General features: G+C 44.8%; 3 protein-coding genes across 8 annotated transcripts; 1 reads left to right on the top strand and 2 right to left on the bottom strand.

The window, feature by feature from the left end:
* Window positions 1–423: 423 nt before the first annotated feature.
* On the top strand, window positions 424–6,223 carry LOC112886709 (nucleolar MIF4G domain-containing protein 1). Of its 2 annotated transcripts, XM_025952685.1 has the most exons (15): window positions 976–984; window positions 1,086–1,195; window positions 1,937–1,980; window positions 2,113–2,204; window positions 2,318–3,062; window positions 3,174–3,241; window positions 3,373–3,455; window positions 3,611–3,710; window positions 3,840–3,925; window positions 4,027–4,109; window positions 4,246–4,385; window positions 4,484–4,582; window positions 4,681–4,974; window positions 5,062–5,184; window positions 5,602–6,223. In XM_025952685.1, the coding sequence occupies exons 3-15, from the start codon at window positions 1,974–1,976 to the stop codon at window positions 5,989–5,991; spliced, it is 2,310 nt and encodes a 769-aa protein (XP_025808470.1). In that variant the 5' UTR covers window positions 976–984; window positions 1,086–1,195; window positions 1,937–1,973; the 3' UTR covers window positions 5,992–6,223. The 2 variants fall into 2 exon arrangements, with proteins under 2 accessions (XP_025808469.1, XP_025808470.1); XM_025952684.1 differs by lacking the exons at window positions 976–984; window positions 1,086–1,195 and adding an exon at window positions 424–593.
* Window positions 6,224–7,805: 1,582 nt separating this feature from the next.
* Window positions 7,806–9,512, bottom strand: LOC112887155 (probable calcium-binding protein CML22). Of its 5 annotated transcripts, none has more exons than XM_025953256.1 (5): window positions 9,180–9,500; window positions 8,829–9,038; window positions 8,532–8,731; window positions 8,227–8,401; window positions 7,806–8,117 (listed from the first exon to the last, which is right to left on the bottom strand). In XM_025953256.1, the coding sequence occupies exons 2-5, from the start codon at window positions 9,028–9,030 to the stop codon at window positions 7,999–8,001; spliced, it is 696 nt and encodes a 231-aa protein (XP_025809041.1). In that variant the 5' UTR covers window positions 9,031–9,038; window positions 9,180–9,500; the 3' UTR covers window positions 7,806–7,998. The 5 variants fall into 5 exon arrangements, with proteins under 5 accessions (XP_025809041.1, XP_025809038.1, XP_025809039.1 ...); XM_025953253.1 differs by having other exon boundaries at window positions 8,829–9,065; XM_025953254.1 differs by having other exon boundaries at window positions 8,829–9,090.
* A 292-nt stretch (window positions 9,513–9,804) lies between these two features.
* LOC112887511 (T-complex protein 1 subunit zeta 1) lies at window positions 9,805–15,490 on the bottom strand. The gene is made up of 15 exons (XM_025953699.1): window positions 15,178–15,490; window positions 14,607–14,670; window positions 14,375–14,510; window positions 13,481–13,632; window positions 13,344–13,391; window positions 13,157–13,249; window positions 12,808–12,914; window positions 12,136–12,250; window positions 11,969–12,055; window positions 11,225–11,429; window positions 11,055–11,149; window positions 10,650–10,718; window positions 10,460–10,567; window positions 10,240–10,358; window positions 9,805–10,123 (listed from the first exon to the last, which is right to left on the bottom strand). Exons 1-15 carry the CDS (start codon window positions 15,309–15,311, stop codon window positions 10,048–10,050), a joined length of 1,608 nt encoding a protein of 535 aa, XP_025809484.1. The 5' UTR covers window positions 15,312–15,490; the 3' UTR covers window positions 9,805–10,047.
* Window positions 15,491–17,924: the final 2,434 nt, after the last annotated feature.

Genomic DNA, 17,924 nt, shown 5'->3' on the forward strand with positions numbered 1-17,924 from the left:
AAAATTCCACCATAAACATATTTGTTGGCAAAAAGACATATATCAAACTTTGAGTGGCACTTTTTCATAAGAAAATCCCTTGGTGCAAAAGGAAAGTGACCCATCAATGATGACCTTGAGGGGCCTTTTGATATTAACTTGTTTTTAAGATGATGTTATGAACTACTTAGTTCATGACACAACTATAAAGTCTTTTTTTTCTCGAAAACAACTATATAATCTCAAGGAAACCTACGCAATCATTCCATGCATGCAAGTACTAAACGGACGTAAAATGGGCATATCACGGGCCAAACCATCCTTACCTGAGGCCCAAAGTTCATTTCAGCCTGCATAGTCCTCCCTTTACAGTTGTTTCCCACGATTCAGATCAAAAGCCCAGTGGCCCAGTAAACCCATCCCCCTGTGTCATCATCAAGGAGTTCTCCGGCTCCACCATCGGCGCTCGTTGTGTCGTGCAAGGGCGGCGGCTGCGCTTGGCTGCCGAACCACCGAGGCAAGGAACCGAAGACGCCGCCGCCGCGTGGTGGAAGCGGGGCATTGGCGAGTACGTGCGTAAGAGGTGACGGCGGCGGAGAGACAGCGCCCAACAGGTTAGTACACCCTCCACCCCTTCCGCCGCCACGGCAAAGCGGCTCCTTCCTCGTCTCCCACCTCGCCTCTCGTCTCTCTCCCCACCGTGAGTTCGTCACACCGGCCGCCAAATCGAAACCTCAGAAGCCTCGTACCTCCGCTGCTGGGAGCTAGGAACCCCAGACTCGAATCTCCTATCCGCGCGCCGCCAGCATGGGGCCGCCCGACGCGCGCGGCACGCTGACCGTTCCAGGCCGCGCGAAGCCGCGAACGCACCCCGCGCTGCCACAGCCCATAGCGCCCCAGCTCCGAACTCTGGTATAGTGCCGGCCAGCGGCCGTCTTGCGCGCCCGTGCGGGCTCCCGGCCGTCCGGCGACCCTACTGAGCGCCTGCACCGCGCGGCTCTCCTGGTACTGCTGCTATACTCGTACTCCTTAACGAAGCACCCCAGACTCCTATCCGCCCCTGACGTAGCCCCCCACGACGCTCGCACTCGGACGCACGCACGCAGGCGCCGCCCGACACTCGACCAGGCGCCCGCCAGCACGAGCGCCGCCGCTCGCCGTCGCCGGCGACGAGTCACCGCCCGCCGGCAAGGAGGAGCGCCGGCTGCAATCTCCGGTTAGTTTCCCATTCTCGTCATCCTCTGGATTGATTTCTTCCTTCCACTTCTTTTTCTCTCTGATTTCCTCCTCCCCGATCCATGTTTCCATCTTTCTGATTTAGTGACTTGTCCTTGCTTTCTTCTGTAGATGGCTACGTCTACATCGAGCAGTGCTAGTGCTACTGCTGGTGCTACCGCAAGTGCTAGTGGTAGTGTAGGATCTGCAGCCACGACCGATATATTGAAGTGTTGAACTTCTATTTCTTATTGTTGTGAACTTTGCTATTTGCTATGCATTGTTATTTATTTATTTATTTTAAAAAAATTCTGAAACGTATCGACGTATCAGAGTTTTTTTTGGGGAAAATGCCGTATTGGCGTATCCATATCGGCCTCAATACTTATATGCATATACGTATCCGTGTAACATAGACAATTATTAATCTACATAGTATTTTGTACATTAGTTCAAGTATGGTGCCAATTTTGCACTTGAACTGTTGTACATAACTTTGCTATTTCTTGAGTGTGACTCGGTATCATTAGTTTTTATGCTCTTTCAGTTTTGGCCCTAGTCTTGGTAGAATCCTGGCTCTACCAATGAATAATTGAATGGAGCCCCGAGCCCGGCCACATGACCTTTGTGGCAACCCCTTTGCCTTCTCTCTCTCTCTTCCCCTCCCTCCCTCTGAACGATGCCTTCTTCTCCTTTACTTAATCCGATAGGGAATATTAATCTCTTGTTGCCCCATTTGCAGCCTCAACGAATATTCGTCAGGAGCACCTGGAGTAGTCATGACAGGTAAGGTTTTTATTTGAGTCTCAGATAGGGCTGTTCCTATTTTCTGTGCATTCAAGCATGCTCTGTGATGAATTTTGCCATTGTAATGTTGTTCACGGATGATTGTTCATTTTTCCTTGGTGCCCATTCCAGGGAAATCTGAGCAGAAGTCTCGGAAAGAGAGGAGGAAAGAGGCGAGATCAGAGAAGCAGAAGCTGCGGTTTCTCTCTTGGGTTCAGCACCAGGTGAGCTTACCAAGTTTCAGAGAAGACAGACTGAAGTGACTTGTTTTGCCTTATTTACCATCTTAATTCTGAATTTCTGATGCACATAATTTATCAACCATTTATCGAGTTAGGGTGGCAAAAAGAAGAAACTGGCAATGCCAGCAGTAGAGCCTAGCCCAGAAGAGGGGAAGAAACCAAAGAAAGAACCTGCTACTGTGAAGAAGAAGAGAAAGAGGGAATTAGAGGGTAAACACAAGCCCAAGTCGAACTTTCAGGAATATCTTGAAATGGAGATGGGTGGAGCTGTGAGCATGGAGGAGGATCTGGAGATGGAGAGGAGGCTTGCGAAAAAGCTCAAAGTGAAGAAAGGGAAGTTGGGAGGTCCGGATGATGGTATGGATGAACTTTTTGCGGACCTTGGGTTTGGTGGAGACTTTGGGTCGGATGATGAAACAAAAGCATGTGACAGGACAAAAGGGAAAAAGAAAAAGAAGAATGTCACGGAGGATGACATGGAGATGGAGGAACTGGGTGTCGGGAATGAAGAGAATGATCGGAAGAAGAAGAAGAAGAAGGTGAAGAAGGATGACATGGAGACAGAGGAACTGGATAACAGGGGTGAAGAGAACAATGGGAAAAAGAAGAAGAGGAAGAAGAAGAAGCCGAAGAAGGATGACATGGAGGTTGAAGAACTAGATGACGGGGGTGCTGACATGGATGAAGAGAATGATGGGGCAGTTCTGGAATCTGAGGATGGAGAGGCTAATGTGGTTGAACTGTCCACAGAATCAAAAGGGAAGTATGTACCTCCAAGTTTGCGTGCTTCTTCCAATTCAGAATCAGAAGAGATTGCTCATATGCGTCGGAGAGTAAGAGGTTTGTGCCTAAGTTCCATCTTTTATTTGCTTGACATGCCACATTACTTATCCATTTATTTTCTTTTGCAATTGTATTCCCTTGTATGACCTAATGAGTGCTGCGCATCAGGACTTCTGAACAGACTCTCAGAGTCAAATGTGGAGTCTATTACTCAGGAAATTGCCACGCTTTTTCGAGTATAGTTCTTTGACTCATCAATCTCTCCATTCTTCTGATATTGTATTACCATGTCTTTCAGATGTTTTTTTTGGGTGTTGATTAATCAGGGTGCCTTTTTCCCTGGTTTTGTTGTTTTATCTTTCAACAGTCTGTTCCACGAAGTGTTGGCTGTCAGGTAATTGGTGATGAAATTCTGGCTAGTTGTTCCCGGGGACCTCGTGGCAATGACCAGTTAAGGATCTTTCTTACTAATCAGATATATCTTTTCTTTAGACTGATTAAGCATGAATATCTTATTCAACGAATCCATTTTACTGTTCTAAGCATCCTGTTGGAATTTGATATATTTTAATAGTACAAAACTAACACTTTTGCCATTTGAGCAGATATGCTGCTGTTTTTGCAGCCTTTGTTGCAGGCATGGCATGTTTGGTTGGTATTGACTTCAGTGCCAAGATCCTTGCGTCCATTGCTAAGACGTTTGAGGTAAAGCCCCACCCCCCTCCCCCCCACCCCACCCACACACCCACCCACAACCCTGTTGCGATCTGCATATCTGCTTACCTTCAAGATTCTTGAATCGATTTCTTTTTTGTTGTTTTTCTCTTGTGACAGGATGAGTACTCAAAAGAAGATAGCATATCTTTGAGAAATCTAACCTTACTCTTCTGCTTTCTGTGCATATTTGGTGTCATCTCAAGGTCTGTGGTTTGAATGGAACAGCGTACCATGTTTCTGTAAAACCATTTCAAGATAAATTCTCCTAATATTCATTGGTGCATCCCGTTGTATGATATCGCAGTGATCTTGTGTACGATCTTCTATCAATTCTGAGCAAGCGCTTGACAGAGATGGATGTCTCTACAGTATTGACCATCCTACAGTGTATGATATTATATCATTTTTCACTAGTAACAAAACTGACTCATTTAACTGTCATAACAATTCATGTATAGAGTACCATGCCCTCCTTTTCTGTCTCTGAGTGAAGCTGGGAATATGTTTTCATTTGGATGGACAGGCTGTGGGATGAAGCTGCGGGGTGATGATCCAGGTGCTATGAAAGATTTTGTCCTTAGTATTCAGAACTCTGTGAATCAGTTGAAATTGCACTCTGGTGTTGGAGAAGATGGAAAAACAGATGCATTATACAGCACAAGAGTAAGTTGTCTTGTTCAATGCACCTATTTAATAAGCAATAAGCATTATTTTCCAGCTAGGTTTTAAATTTAACTGACTGGTTTTAATTTACCACTCAGATGAAATTTATGCTCGATACCATATGTGACATTAAGAACAATAAGAAAAGGCCTAAAGATGTTTCAGACCACACTCGAATAAAAAAGTGGCTTCAAAAGGTTTGTACCAGAACAACCTGCCCATCATCTGTAGTTATGAATTGTGATTTCAGAATGCAGTTAACACTTTATTTTATTCCTTCTCTACATACTGACAGCTTAAGGCAGAAGATGTCCTGTTGCGAGGACTAACATGGAGTAGGCTTTTGGATCCTGATAAGAAAGGGCAATGGTGGTTGTCTGGGGATGTTCCATCTGCAGCAGGTAATATTGAAGATGTTGCTGCTGTTATAAGCAAGGACGTTGCAGAGACGCAAAAGCTTCTTCAGCTTGCAGCAGCTCAGCGGATGAACACGGACATACGAAGAGCAATCTTTTGTATTATAATGAGCGCCGAAGACTATGTAGATGCTTTCGAGAAGCTCTTGAGGCTGGGCCTTTCTGGGAAGCAGGCATGCATCAATATTCCTGAAGATGAGTTGTTCTGTATGTGTATCACAATATTATTTATTTATGCCTTTTCCTCTGTTGATATGCAGGATCGAGAAATCATAAGGGTCATTGTTGACTGTTGTCTGCAAGAAAAAATGTTCAACAAGTATTACGCAGTCCTTGCTTCCAAGCTATGCAGCCATGAGAAAAATCACAAGTTCAGCTTGCAGGTATATTATTATGTTTTTATCATGTTTGTTACCTATGTTAATGCCTCAGAAATTACTCTTCTCCTAATAACTCATGTAGGTTTATTTTCCTTAATACCTTTTAGAACTTTCTTTTCCTTAATAAATAATCATATAGCCGAGACATTACGCAGCAATCAATCATCATTCTATTATGACAGGCCTAGACCTTGGTGAACCTTAACTTGGGCTTTTCAAATACTTCATATTGGTACTGATGTGAATACCAGATTAGCATTGCAAGACTGGTAGCCTGTATGGACAAATGCGGATTTTGATAGAACCCTCTAGCCATTAAATTTAGTTCTTGTACCTTTCTTTCCGCATTGGTGGCGAACTGGCGATAGAGCTTTATTTTTCTGATTATGTGTTCTCTGGTTTATTTTGGTGTTACTGCAGTACTGCATCTGGGATCACTTTAAGGAGCTAGACAACATGGAGCCAAATCGATCCATGAACCTTGCAAAACTAGTTGCAGAGATGTTGTCAAACTTCACCCTCTCCCTTGCAACTCTGAAGGTTGTCAACCTGGCAAATCCAGTGGAGATGACTCCAGAGAGGATTGCCCATTTTCAAGTGCTGTTTGAGACCTTACTACAGAAAGACGATGCACTGGTGTGGAATTTCTTCTCCCGTATCGCTGGTCTTCCAGAGCTTGAGATATTGAGAGATGGCATTGTGCTGTTCATCAAGCAGCATGTGATTGCTGAGGACACTGGGAAAGACTTGGCTAGCAAATTCAAGATTGCAAAGAAGGCACTTGATAATACTGCTGGAGTTCTGATGTAAGGTCCACGGGGTTCCAAGTCTGTGCTTTCCATGCCTATTTGCGCCAATTATTGCATCTCTCATGTCCTTTGTTCTCATTTTCGCTTTGTTGCTTCAGAGAAACAAAGTACAACTCCTTTTTGTATCTATACTAGTAATTAGAGAATGAGCTCCCAAGGCCGATGCAAATTTAATTTGATGATTCAACAGAGACTTTACTGGTTCGGAATGCTTTAAGCAAAAGTTTTGATGATGTGTGAGCATGCATTTGTATGCCATATCTTGGGAAATACTTCCTATTCATCACTGTGCACGAAGTTCCATCCGGTCTGAACGATTTCCAAGTTACAGCAAATGCATTGTTGCACAAACCATTTGCATTAGGGGTCAAAATAAATGGAAAATGCCGCCACAAATTACTATTTGCATTACATAATTTAGCCGCACTTGAAATATGACGCTGGTTAAAACGGAGACGAAAAGAAACACATTAGGGAGAGGTCACCATCTGGTTTGGAGACCTGCCCATCTGATCAACTCCCTCCTTTTCACCTTCCCGTTCCTGTTGAGGTCCATCCTTTGAGCAAACAGACACAGAAACTAATTTTAACTGATGCTGATGCTGGAGAGGGAGGAACTCTGCGAACCGTACCTTTTCCCGGACCCAGCGTCATTCCAAGCCTACGAAAAGGCGGACAAGAATACTTTGACAAGATAGGTTCTTATTCTTTCAGTCACCCAATTCCTCAAACTGTCTAGGACCAAAGAACAAGGATTGGTATGCACGCTAAGTTGTTTCAGTTTCAAGACAGAATAATATATACTTACAGTTCCAAACTGTAGATTACATACTCTTCTCGGTGGTGAATCTAGCTAGCTACCGGTGGATTCTTTGCACGCATGACAAGGCCAGAAAAGCAAATGAAGTGATCTGCCTCCCTTTCTCGAAATGCAGGGGTGTTTTGGTCTGCAATGGCTGTATGGAACACGAGACAACAATCCGAACTCGGCCGGCCGGAGCAAGCTTGACACCGTCCATTGCCATGCCATTGATCACGCATTATTACCTTCCATCGCGGCTCCGGGCAATCCAATTCCTGTCAGATAGACCGGAACCTCGCCGCCAGCGGCCTGCAACAAGCGGCTAGTGAGGCGCGGACGCTGCGCCAGCGCTTGCCAGCGGCCGTCAGGGGGGTTCCAGATGAAGATAATGGGTCGCGCATAGGATGTTCTTCGTGTCAGGATCAGCTCAGCGCCCATGTCGCCGCGGCGGTGGCGTTGAGCCAAGGGGAGCGGGGCATTTGACGAATGGGAGCCGTCAAGCCCATGGCTGCCTCGCACAATGGAGGGCACGAGCATGACCCGCTACTTCCCGTCTCCCGCGGAAACACCGGCGGCAAGCGCATCGGGGACGCCGGCGCTTGACGCGAAGAGCGCCCCTGTCGGCCACGGCGAGGGTGCGCTGGAGTTCCACCGCCGCGTCGGGGATGAAGAAGGGAACAAGGTTTTTGCATTCGCCCCCCTCTTTGTTACAATTTGCCTCGGGCCCGCTCGTCGAGCAGCCGCTCAGACCTGTCTGTCGGGAACTGGACTTGCCTCGGCGGTCGGGCCTAGGAGGCACGTCACGCAACGTTACCGCCATCGCTGAAGAAGGATGCTGCATGGAGCAACCGAACAAGCTAAATGGCCATGATGTTTTTTTTCCTTTAGATAAAACCGGCCATGGTCCTTGTTTGCATCTGCCGTGTCCTTATTCTCGTTTTTACATGTTCCTTCATGGGTTTGGAATGCTTAATTAGCTAAGAGTTCTGATGATTATACATGTATGCATCTAACTGTACATGAACCATCCGGTCTGGAAAGAACTTCCGAGTCACAATTCGGCCTTGTAGTTACTCAAACCTTTGGCATTCTTATAACGCCACCACAACTTACAAAGTTACAGTTTGGTTTTGGATTTAGCTTGCCTTGCAAGCGTTCATCGGTTAAAAGAAAACGGAGATGAGGAGGAAGACAGTACACTAGGGTCTAGGGAGAGCCCTCATTGCTCGCATCGTCGTCTTCGGTCTCGTGGCCTGCCCATCTAATTATGGAGTAGAGGAACTCCTTGAGGTTCACCTTCCCGTTCCTGTTGAGGTCCATCTCCTCTGCAAGCACATACAACAGAGGAAAAATGTGACATGCAGAACACGATCGAGCTCCTGTTATTGTTGTGCAGCAGCAATGAGGGATGAAGCTTAAAGCAGCTGGAGTTACTGAATAGCTGCGCCGTTGTGTGGCTGGGCGTCCTCTCCTGGTGGGACGCCTCGTTCATCCTCCGGGTGACGTCTTTCCTCTTCATCTTGCCGTCGCCGTCCTTGTCGAAGAAGAGGAAGGCATCGATGAGCTCGTCGAAGACGTAGTTGAGCTTTGCCGACTCGAACTCGGAGACCTGAAACCTCCCATTGCATTAGTCCAGGACGACGGTGAGCTAGCCGATCGATCGATCGCCATGGAAAGAAGGGTCTTTGCAGGCGGTAGATGGAGACGAGCAGAACGGAGGAAGAAGAAAGAGACCGTACGCGGCGCGTGACGTCCGGGCCGAAGAGCAGGTACATGAGGCAGAGGAGGACGACGAACTCCTGGAACTTGATGCCGCCCCGGCGGTCGACGTCGCAGTAGCGGTGCACGTCGTCGGCCTCCTTGTCGGACATCTGGACCTGGAGCTTGCCCAGGCAGCTCCGCAGCTCGTCGTTGTCGATCGTGCCGTTGGAATCCTCGTCTGCGACGGGGAAAAACCACTCATCATTCTCAGCACTCGACATCTCCGCGTTGCAACAGAAGAGGGGGAATATGTTTAGATAGAAGAGTGTGGTTACCGTACTGGTCGAAGACGTCCTTGATGTCCCGGAGGCCGTCCTTGAAGCGGGGCAGGCGCATGGTGATGCTGTTCACCGTCCGGAAGGTCCGCTGCCGGGACCTGGCCCTCTCCCGGAGCGCCGCCGCCACCTTGTCGTCGAGGTCCTTCTCCGCTCGCCGCCGCTTGATCGGCTCCGTGCACATGGAGGCCACCATCCCCATCGCTGCAACTGGCCACCGCACCAATTTCAGGTGACCTACCAGAAGGAAGAAGCACAAGCCCTTGTGGCCTTGCGTTATCGACACAAGTACACAACATACAAGAAGCAGCAGCAAACTAGAGACGAGGTGCTTAGCGTACAAGCATGTACCGTGGTGATTTTTGCAGAGAAACTTTGCTGTAGATTACGGTATTGACCCCAGCATATGAATGAAGTATAAACAGGTTTTCTTTTCAACTTTGACCTTGGAAAACATATGGACTTTTCTCACATTTTACCAAGGAAAATGACGCGAGATATGATGGTGCCACGGTGTCACCTGCAGAGAGATGAGATGATAAATGGCCTTTCCGCCACTGCCGGGAAGAGTTTGCGTGCGAATCGGCGTAATATGAACGGAGCCGCGTGTGAGCAATCTCTATCAGACTGCAGCGCCAGGGAAGGAGGCGAGGCAGAATCTGATGCCATGGCTCAACAGCCTGGACGTGATGGCTCCTCCTGTAGTTTCTGCTTGGATACTCGTGTGCCTTTTCAAATCCAACCCCCCCCCCCCCCCCCCAACCACCTTGAGTAATTCTGAAGAAACGTCAGTTGCTCTCATCTTTCCAGAACGGGAATATATCCTTTAAACGTCAGTTGCCTCGATTTAGGTTCATTGTAAACAATTTGTCCCGCCCAGTAACACCAATAAAATAAAACTGAGAAATATTCCTCCAAGCTAGCAACATCTGCGAATGATTGAGATGCTATCCCCCGCTTCAAAAGTCCAGTAAACTTTCAGCAGGCCACGACGACATCCCAGATTGAAAATATTTAAGCACGCAGCAATCCCAAGATTTGAGAAACAGCACAAAACACGAGTCACGGATTACATGTGCAACCTGCTACGTGAAAGGGCGACTAACAGAAGCCCCAAATGTATCACCCAGGTCACTACTAAGCACAAAACAGAAAAAAGGGGGATAAAATAGCCAAACAAAACCCATGACAGCTCATGAACGAATCTCTCAGCTAGCATCTAAGTCGGTTTCCTCATGTTGCGGCCTGCCCTGATCACTTCATCCACCAGCAGCAATTGTGACGCAATGATAGGTCTGCAGCAAAGGGGGAAAAATCATTAGCTAGCGGCTACAACATTAAGGATGTTTTTAGACAGCATAGACCAGATGTTTAGATAGCAATTATCGAAGATGACTTGGCGCATACATACCCAGAGTTGATGATTTGACGCTTCACAGAGTAATTATCGAATATGCCTTCCATCTGGGGATCAATTGGTTCCCCAGAGTGATGGTTCAATCCCACGACCAATCCACGGTCATGCTCGTTCTTAAAATAGCATAACAAAAACAGTCAAGAACTTCCTGGATTCAAAACTTAGAACTAGCCTAACAGCAATAGGGACAACATAAAAGTATATGCCCACATACCTGAAGGGAAACAATGACGTCTTGGGTATCTAGACCAGAGTTTTCTGCTAGGGTCTTGGGTATAACAAGAAGAGCTTCCGCAAACGCTTCCACCCCAAGTTGTGCTCGCTGTTCCCAAGATTATGAAATTAACAAGCAGTTCATGTCACAATAGTAATTGTAAAGCATATCAATGATTTATTGCACTTACCCCTTTGACGGTTTTCTTCACATTGTCAATAAGATGCTTCTTTGCAGCAACCTCAAAAGCACCAGCACCCTGGACAGAATGTGATGGAAATGATAAGACAAACAGTTGTTGTCTACAGAAGCCAATGTCTGAGTGCTCAATTGAACCCCAAAATAATAATAATAATAAAGAGACTCAAGCAACACAGGTTGCCCACGATGGTAAACAGGATGTCTAAATCAAGGCAAGCACACAGGGAAAATAGTGGAGTTAACATCGTGTGCACAAGGGTAGTTAAGTTACCAGTAACAACCAGAATTAGCAAGTGATTTATGTCAGAGTCAACAATGGAGAATACATAAAACCAAACCCACATATCTTTAACTAATGCCTGCTCTCTTTCACAATGGTATTCACAAATCTTACCAGCACAACTGCTTCATCATCAACTGTATTCTTAACAGATCTTAGACCATCACGGACAGCATCCTTGATTTGTGCAATGGTGTGGTCATTAGGTCCTGAATATGAAATTTACATTCAGTTCACAGTTCAATGAGGGTGTCAGAAAAGACTATTGTTTCTCAACTACTAACCTTTAATCAGTATAGTACAAGAGCGAGGGTTTTTTACATTCTCCACAAATGTGTACTTTTCTTCTCCAAGAACATGCTCATAGACAAGCCCGGCCCAGCCAAGACAATCTTCAGTCAAGTCATCAACTGAATTGACGGCTTCACCACCACATGCTAGCACAAGCCTCTCCATATTCCTCCTCTTTGCTCTTCGAAGAGCAATAATCTGTGCATGCAAAAGCATGTCAAGGAGGATCGCCAAAACAGTAAAAATGGATATAACTGCATAGATCATGGTGCTAACAAGCATCCATGCAAAGAGTTTCAAGTAACAATAAGTTACATTTTGGACATTAACATGTCCCAACAATATATTGCAATGTATTTATTAATATAGCAAAATTATAATAAGACGAATATACATAACATTTTATATTGCCCTGCCTCATAGTATGTGGAGACTGAAATCAAAGTTTAAGATAATTTGATTGCATACAACCTAAAACATCAAATGATGGTAACTGGTGACAGTATTTGCCAAGATTTCTATCTCGCGATTACCTCACATTAATACATGGATTTTTATTGATTTTCACCATACTTGATCATTTGCTAGCATAATAAACAGCATGATTTAAGCAGCCAACATCTAGTTCAACTGTGAACTTCATGAGACCTATATAACTGAAAACCTAAAACTATTCGAAGTTGAGGATAAATAATTTGGATTATTGGAACCACCAAGAAAAAGTCAGAATATATTACCCCTGCTCTAGCAAGGAGATCCAGGGATGGAGGGTCAATGCCCTTCTGATTGATCACCACAAAGTTTTTGTCACCTCCAGCGCAAACCTGCATGCCAAGAAAACATGTGAAGAATTAAACTCTATTAGTATATGGAAAAGTTGAAGTCTGGTCACAAAACAAATTACCTTGTTTTTCAACTCAATGATCTGCTTGACACGTTCGTCAACTTGGCGTCTCTCTGCAGCTACCATCTTCTCTCTTTGTTCTGCGTTTGAGTAGAAAAATCCTGCATTGATTTCACTGAGAAATTTACATGTCAAACAGTTGCCTTCAACAGTTCATGAAAAACAAAAACTATTCTAAGGCCCCATTTGTTTCAGTTTCTAGCTGATTTTGAAAGCTCGATTTTGGGAAATCCAAAAATCAGATGACTCCCGGAATCAAGAATCGAGAATCCAGCTGATTATAGATTCCCGATCCTAGGAGTCATCTGACTTTTGGATTTCTCAAAATCGAACCCTCAAAATCGACCATAAACTGTAACAAACAGGGCCTAAAGCAGCTTGTAAGACAGCCTATTGATTTGGCTCACAGCATAAAAGAAACAGAGAGGTGAAATATAAAGTAAAACATTAGAACTTCACATAAACGATCACACAAGACAGCATGAACACTTGAGTGCATTAATTTAACAGTCCATTCCAACAAAAGCATGGTCATGGACAGCAAAACAGACCACACAAAAAAAATTGCTTTGCAAATCCTTCTCACAAATTTGGTGCAGCAAATTTCAGAATAAACTAAGCCATACTGAAACAAAAATATCAAAAGTAACACATCAATGTACTGGTAAGCACCTTTTCTCATATTCTAATGAGACATTGCAGGTCAAGATGTAACAGTTCTCTGCCCTGCGCTTCATGTCAGGGTGCCGCGAACCATGGTCCAGAACCAGACCCTCAACCTGCAAGAATATTAAAGCAGAAAGGTAAAACTTTTGACATCCCATTCAGAAATCAACTTACATTACTAGATGTTAATCCAGATTCATATATATGTCGATTGATTAACTAGGAAATGAATAAACAGGGAGCTGGGAGCTGAGTTCACAAGTTCATGTCTAAACAAGATTGGTGAATCCATTCTATAAAGGTACTAAGAAATTCAGCAAAATGCCATAAAGAGTAATGAAAAATAACTACGTACCAGGCGGGTGTCAACATCGAATTTGTGGCGCATGTGCATTATTTCCACCATAAAAAGATCGATGGGTTCCTCTGGTTTGCGGATGCATAAAACCTATAACAGAGTTACACAGACAATTCAAATATGCTTAAAATGAACAGGCGTGGAAACTTTTCCACAGAAGATCTGCAAGAGAAATCAAACATACCGCATTCACAACAATATCCGTCAACTGATCAGCCAATCCTTCGTACAACTGCAATATAGTAAATCCATGTAAAACTTGAAGCGGAAGTGGTACACAGTTAAACTTCTTATAATGTGACAGGTGAAGGAATGCAATACCTTTGTTCTGAGAGTTGTCCTTGCTATCATTTTCAAAGTATCTCTGTCAGGTTCATCACCAATAACAACTGGTGTCTTGAATTTCTCAAGAAACTCAAGGGTTGCTCTCTTGGCAACATCAAAGCCATCAACCAAAAATCTTGGATGAGTACCTACAAGAATATCACATGGTTACTGTACACAAAAAATATGTGTCTCCAGCCAATGAGGGCAGCTTTCCTATTGCAAGATTGCAGTACTTGACCTGTGGGACTATTATTTTTGGCTAATTTTGTGTAATGGCGTCCAACTAAGCCTGGTAAATGTATTACTAATGTAAGCAAAACATAAGGAGCTGCGCAAGAATTTATCAGCATCCCTCACGTATAGAAGAAAACAGAATGCTTAAACAAGATCATGTGTTTGTGTTGCTCTCTACCTTTCAAATTGGATCTTGACTGCAGCTACTGAGTTCTAGTAAGACCAAACAATTATCAATGGTGGGCAACGCATTATCACATGCAATATGTGGATAATGTGTTATCCCTAACCATTAGCAGTGCTTCACCTGCATGGGAGCTTTCTTTTACATGTGATGAAATGAAGATGCATTTTAATGCTGAGCACCCATAATCCATTCTTAGCCTTGATTCAATAAAACTACGTGTTAATTCAGGAATTCTAAACCACAATCTGCCATAACATTATCCAGAAAGGCTAACATCAACCTTAATTTGTACTGCTAAATTGCAGCTATATTTGACCGAAGTGCTAAATTACGTATAAATATCGGTGTACATTTATCCAAAAAGCCAATAGGATATTATGAATACAGTAAGCAGGTTTCTTACAAAGCAAAATTATATCAGTGTACCAAACCAGAGAAGTGTATGTTCTAAAACAAAATAATCATACCTTCATCGATGCACCGCTCAGACTGCTTCATTAGCTCCCCAATGAAAAGCACAGTAGAGGTTGTGCCATCGCCACTGGTGTCATCCTGTGCCACAGCCGTCCTCGCAATCATGATGGCAGTTGGGTTCTGAATTTGCTGTAGATAAATGTCACAAGACGTTAGAAAACACACCACTAGAGTACATAGATCATCAAGATGTCAAAAGAATGTTTCTGTGGAAGGTCGCAGTACCATTTCCTTCAAGAGGGTGTTCCCATCCTTGGTTAGCTTGAGGTCACCAGCTCCACCAACAAGCCTGAGCAGCATAAACACTCAGATAAAGGAACCAATACAGTCGATGAAAAGCGCCTTCTGTGAAACTAGCACGTCCCACCCACTAGCTAATTATCAATAGCAGCATATCAAATCAGAATCCCCCAGGCATTGCCAAAATCAGATCACCTTTCTACTCTAAATCTGAAAAACCACCACCAACACCCCGCCATTCTCTAACTGATAAGCAAATGTACCACCAAATGGAGATCCATGAAGAAAATTCCCACACTCTATTTCAAATCCATAAACTAGATCAAGGGGGGACCACCGACCGAGCAGCACAAAACGAAGGGACGCGTCTCAAATATACAAGCGATCAGCTGCATCTCTAAACCTAGAACCCTACGAAAATGAAGGATCAGAGAAGATACCCTACGCCCTAGTGAATCTAGCAACCACCCGTGCTTGATCTAGGATAACGCCCGAAGGGCTAGCAAGCGAGCGGGGCGGCGACGGGAGAGGGGAGAGGCGGGAGAGGAAGGTTTACATCTTGATGGTGCCCTTGGGGCCGAGGTTGGTCTTGAGCACGTCCTGGAGGCCCTTGGCGGCGTTGATGTTCATGTGCAGCGCCGCCGACTTGTTGAGCACCTCGGCGTTCGGGTTCAGCACGCGGAGCGACATGGCTGATGCCCTGCCTCGCTCGCTTGCTCCCCCACGGAGATCTCGCCGGAGACGGCGGCGGCGGCGAGGTGTGGGGAAGGAAGCGCAAGGGCGCGAGGCGAAGGGGGAAGGGGAGGGAGGCGGAGCGGGAGCAGTAGGGTTTTGGGCGAGTGCGGGGTGAGGGGGCGGAGTTGTTCGGGAGAGGTCGAGACGGCGCTTGATGGCGGAATCCCACGGGCTGCGACGGGCCGTGCTCTCTGTTGTGCGGGAGAGGCCCTCGAACAAATGAGCCTCAGCCCATGGAGCCCATCAACCACTCATAGTTCTCATTTCCCTTTTTCCTCTAAAGAAATGCATCGCGTGTTTTTTAATAGAGTAGATAGCATCACACTAGCTACGATGAGCAAGCGCATACGCATATGATCAAACCCACGGGTACTTCAAGTCTTCAAGAAGTTAGCTTTTGCGATGGTGACTTATTTGGTAGGGGTGGGGCAAACCAAGAAGAGGTTACGATTAACGAGACATATGGGTTTGGATACAAGGTACAATCGCACTCGAGTCTTTCTTCCGCCGTGCTCACTTTTCATTGAAAAAAAAACATAAAAAAGACAAGTTTTATACATGGGAAAAATATAGATCGAGACCTCTTAGTGTGAACTATTTGTTTGTATGATCACTGTGAAGAAGAAATAGCAATTCTTTCTTTCTTGAGACTATGAAAGGGAAAGAACATTTTTCTGAACTGTATGCACCCAGCACCAGACCATGTGCGCTAGCAATATTTACAGGTGCAGGGCCAGTGAGCCTCGCTCTCACATCATCGCTGCTGCATGGCATCACATTACAGCATCAGGCGGAGTGCATACACTCCCAAAAGCAGCATCTTCAAATCACCACCAAAATTACACAATGTGGTGAGTTAATTTTGTGAACTTTTGTCCACTCTCCTGGTGATTATGTTCTCTCCACCATGCTCTCTGTCTGAAATGATAGCGAGAATCTGCATGGGTCTGTTCCTGCATGAAGACTTTTTCTGTGTTATGCTTGCTTTTTTGCTTTATGTTCATGACAGTTTAGGTCACAGAAATTCCTATTCCGACATAGCCTCAGAGAGAAGGCGCCCAGTTCACTAATCCGTAATAAATTTACAGTAGGCGTCAGCCGATATCAAAACAAACCTATGGCCAGGATGGCACAACACATATAAGAAAGTGCAACCACGATTGGATGCAGTATGCACACAACGAGAAGGCTCAGGTGGTTCTCAATTTCATCACCAGCAGATTTAGTGAGGTGTCGCCTGCCCTGATTCGACCATCCCTTGAGGCGTCTCCCTTCCTGATAGTCAAAATTTGTAACAGTTGAGTCAAATTATATATATTCAAATTTCAAAAGATCATAATATTGCAAGAATTACCCGTCCATAAATGCTCAAGATAGGCCTTGTTACTAGATTCCCCAGCATTATCCAAAGCCTCTTAGCATTTAGTTAGCTCATTCAAGTTGCCACTTATTAAAGGTATTGTTCGCTGAAGGGTATACTTCTTTGGTTTTTGAATAGGGTTGTGGTTTACAAACCTAGTAGTGCTGTTCCTTTATAGACAACATATAAAAAGGATGCAAAAGCTATTCCTCTACACACAGCATATGAAAGAAGCAAAAGCTGTTCCTCTATAGACAAACATATACAGCATATTCAACTTACCTCAGCTCAAATCACCAGATGACACCAAGGTAGACAGTCCTTCATATAATTTTGACCTGAAACGTTTGCAAAAAAAACAACATTACATCTTTTAGAAAATGGATACAAAGTTGATGGTTCCAAAGGATATGACACTACAACCAAAATGGATACTAAGCAACTAAGCGAGACTAGGACAAGTCTTTAATATTACTCTTTTATGGAATGTTTCAATATAAGCTAAAAATTTACAGCTTCAAAAAAGAAGGAAGAATGATTTATCTAAGCATCATTGCAATAGAAAAGATTAAATCAAACTCAACAACACCCTAACCTGAGCATCAGCAGCATACTTGCGCCTGCCTGATCTGTCATGTACGGATGGAAACTTTGAGCATATAATGTTGGCAGATGTCAAAATTTTACCAAATTTTGTCTCATCGTTCCAGTCAATGAAGAAACCCGTGGACCAGGTCAATGGCTTGCCATCTGCAAAGGAATGTGTTATAACAAACAACAAAAGAGCATGTCTCATAGGCATGAGTAATTGGTATACCAGTGTACGACGAAAGGCCCATGACACTTTTGGCAGCTTGAAGGAGTATATACGGACTCTCGAACCGGTAGCAGCTCTTGACTAGAAAGACATGTATGAGGGAAGTCTTGATTGAGAGTTAGTAGTTTTTCCTCACGCTCTACAGAAAACAGCTACCATAGCTAGTGGCGGAGCGTGAAAGGAAACCGAGGGGGGCCCGGTTGGCAAAGCTTTTACAGCTTCCACTGGTAGGCCCAATAAAGAAGAGGTGTGTGTGAGATATGCATACATCCATACAAAATTAGCAGGCATGAAGTAGATATGTGCTGAACCCAGTATGGCAGGGGGGCCGGAGCCCAGTATGGCCCTAACCGGCTCCGCCACTGACCATAGCTAAGGTGCATTGTAGTTT

The sequence above is a fragment of the Panicum hallii genome, chromosome 3, assembly GCF_002211085.1.
Source record: "Panicum hallii strain FIL2 chromosome 3, PHallii_v3.1, whole genome shotgun sequence".
Classification (NCBI taxonomy): Eukaryota; Viridiplantae; Streptophyta; class Magnoliopsida; order Poales; family Poaceae; genus Panicum; species Panicum hallii.

Bases quoted from the DNA above. Each gene is read 5' to 3' on its own strand.
- LOC112887511 (XM_025953699.1), bottom strand. From the start codon at position 15,311: ATGTCGCTCCGCGTGCTGAACCCGAACGCCGAGGTGCTCAACAAGTCG. The intron at 13,250-13,343 runs GTATGTTTGATT...ACTCTGTTATAG, and splicing joins CGGATATTGTTGTGAATGCG to GTTTTATGCATCCGCAAACC. The intron at 12,915-13,156 runs GTACGTAGTTAT...ATATTCTTGCAG, and splicing joins TCGATGTTGACACCCGCCTG to GTTGAGGGTCTGGTTCTGGA.
- LOC112886709 (XM_025952684.1), top strand. The intron at 2,205-2,317 runs GTGAGCTTACCA...TTATCGAGTTAG, and splicing joins TCTCTTGGGTTCAGCACCAG to GGTGGCAAAAAGAAGAAACT. The intron at 4,583-4,680 runs GTTTGTACCAGA...ACATACTGACAG, and splicing joins TAAAAAAGTGGCTTCAAAAG to CTTAAGGCAGAAGATGTCCT.
- LOC112887155 (XM_025953257.1), bottom strand. From the start codon at position 9,030: ATGGGGATGGTGGCCTCCATGTGCACGGAGCCGATCAAGCGGCGGCGA. The intron at 8,732-8,833 runs GTACGGTAACCA...TCCCCGTCGCAG, and splicing joins ATCAAGGACGTCTTCGACCA to ACGAGGATTCCAACGGCACG. The intron at 8,118-8,226 runs GTAACTCCAGCT...ATGTGCTTGCAG, and splicing joins CACAACGGCGCAGCTATTCA to AGGAGATGGACCTCAACAGG.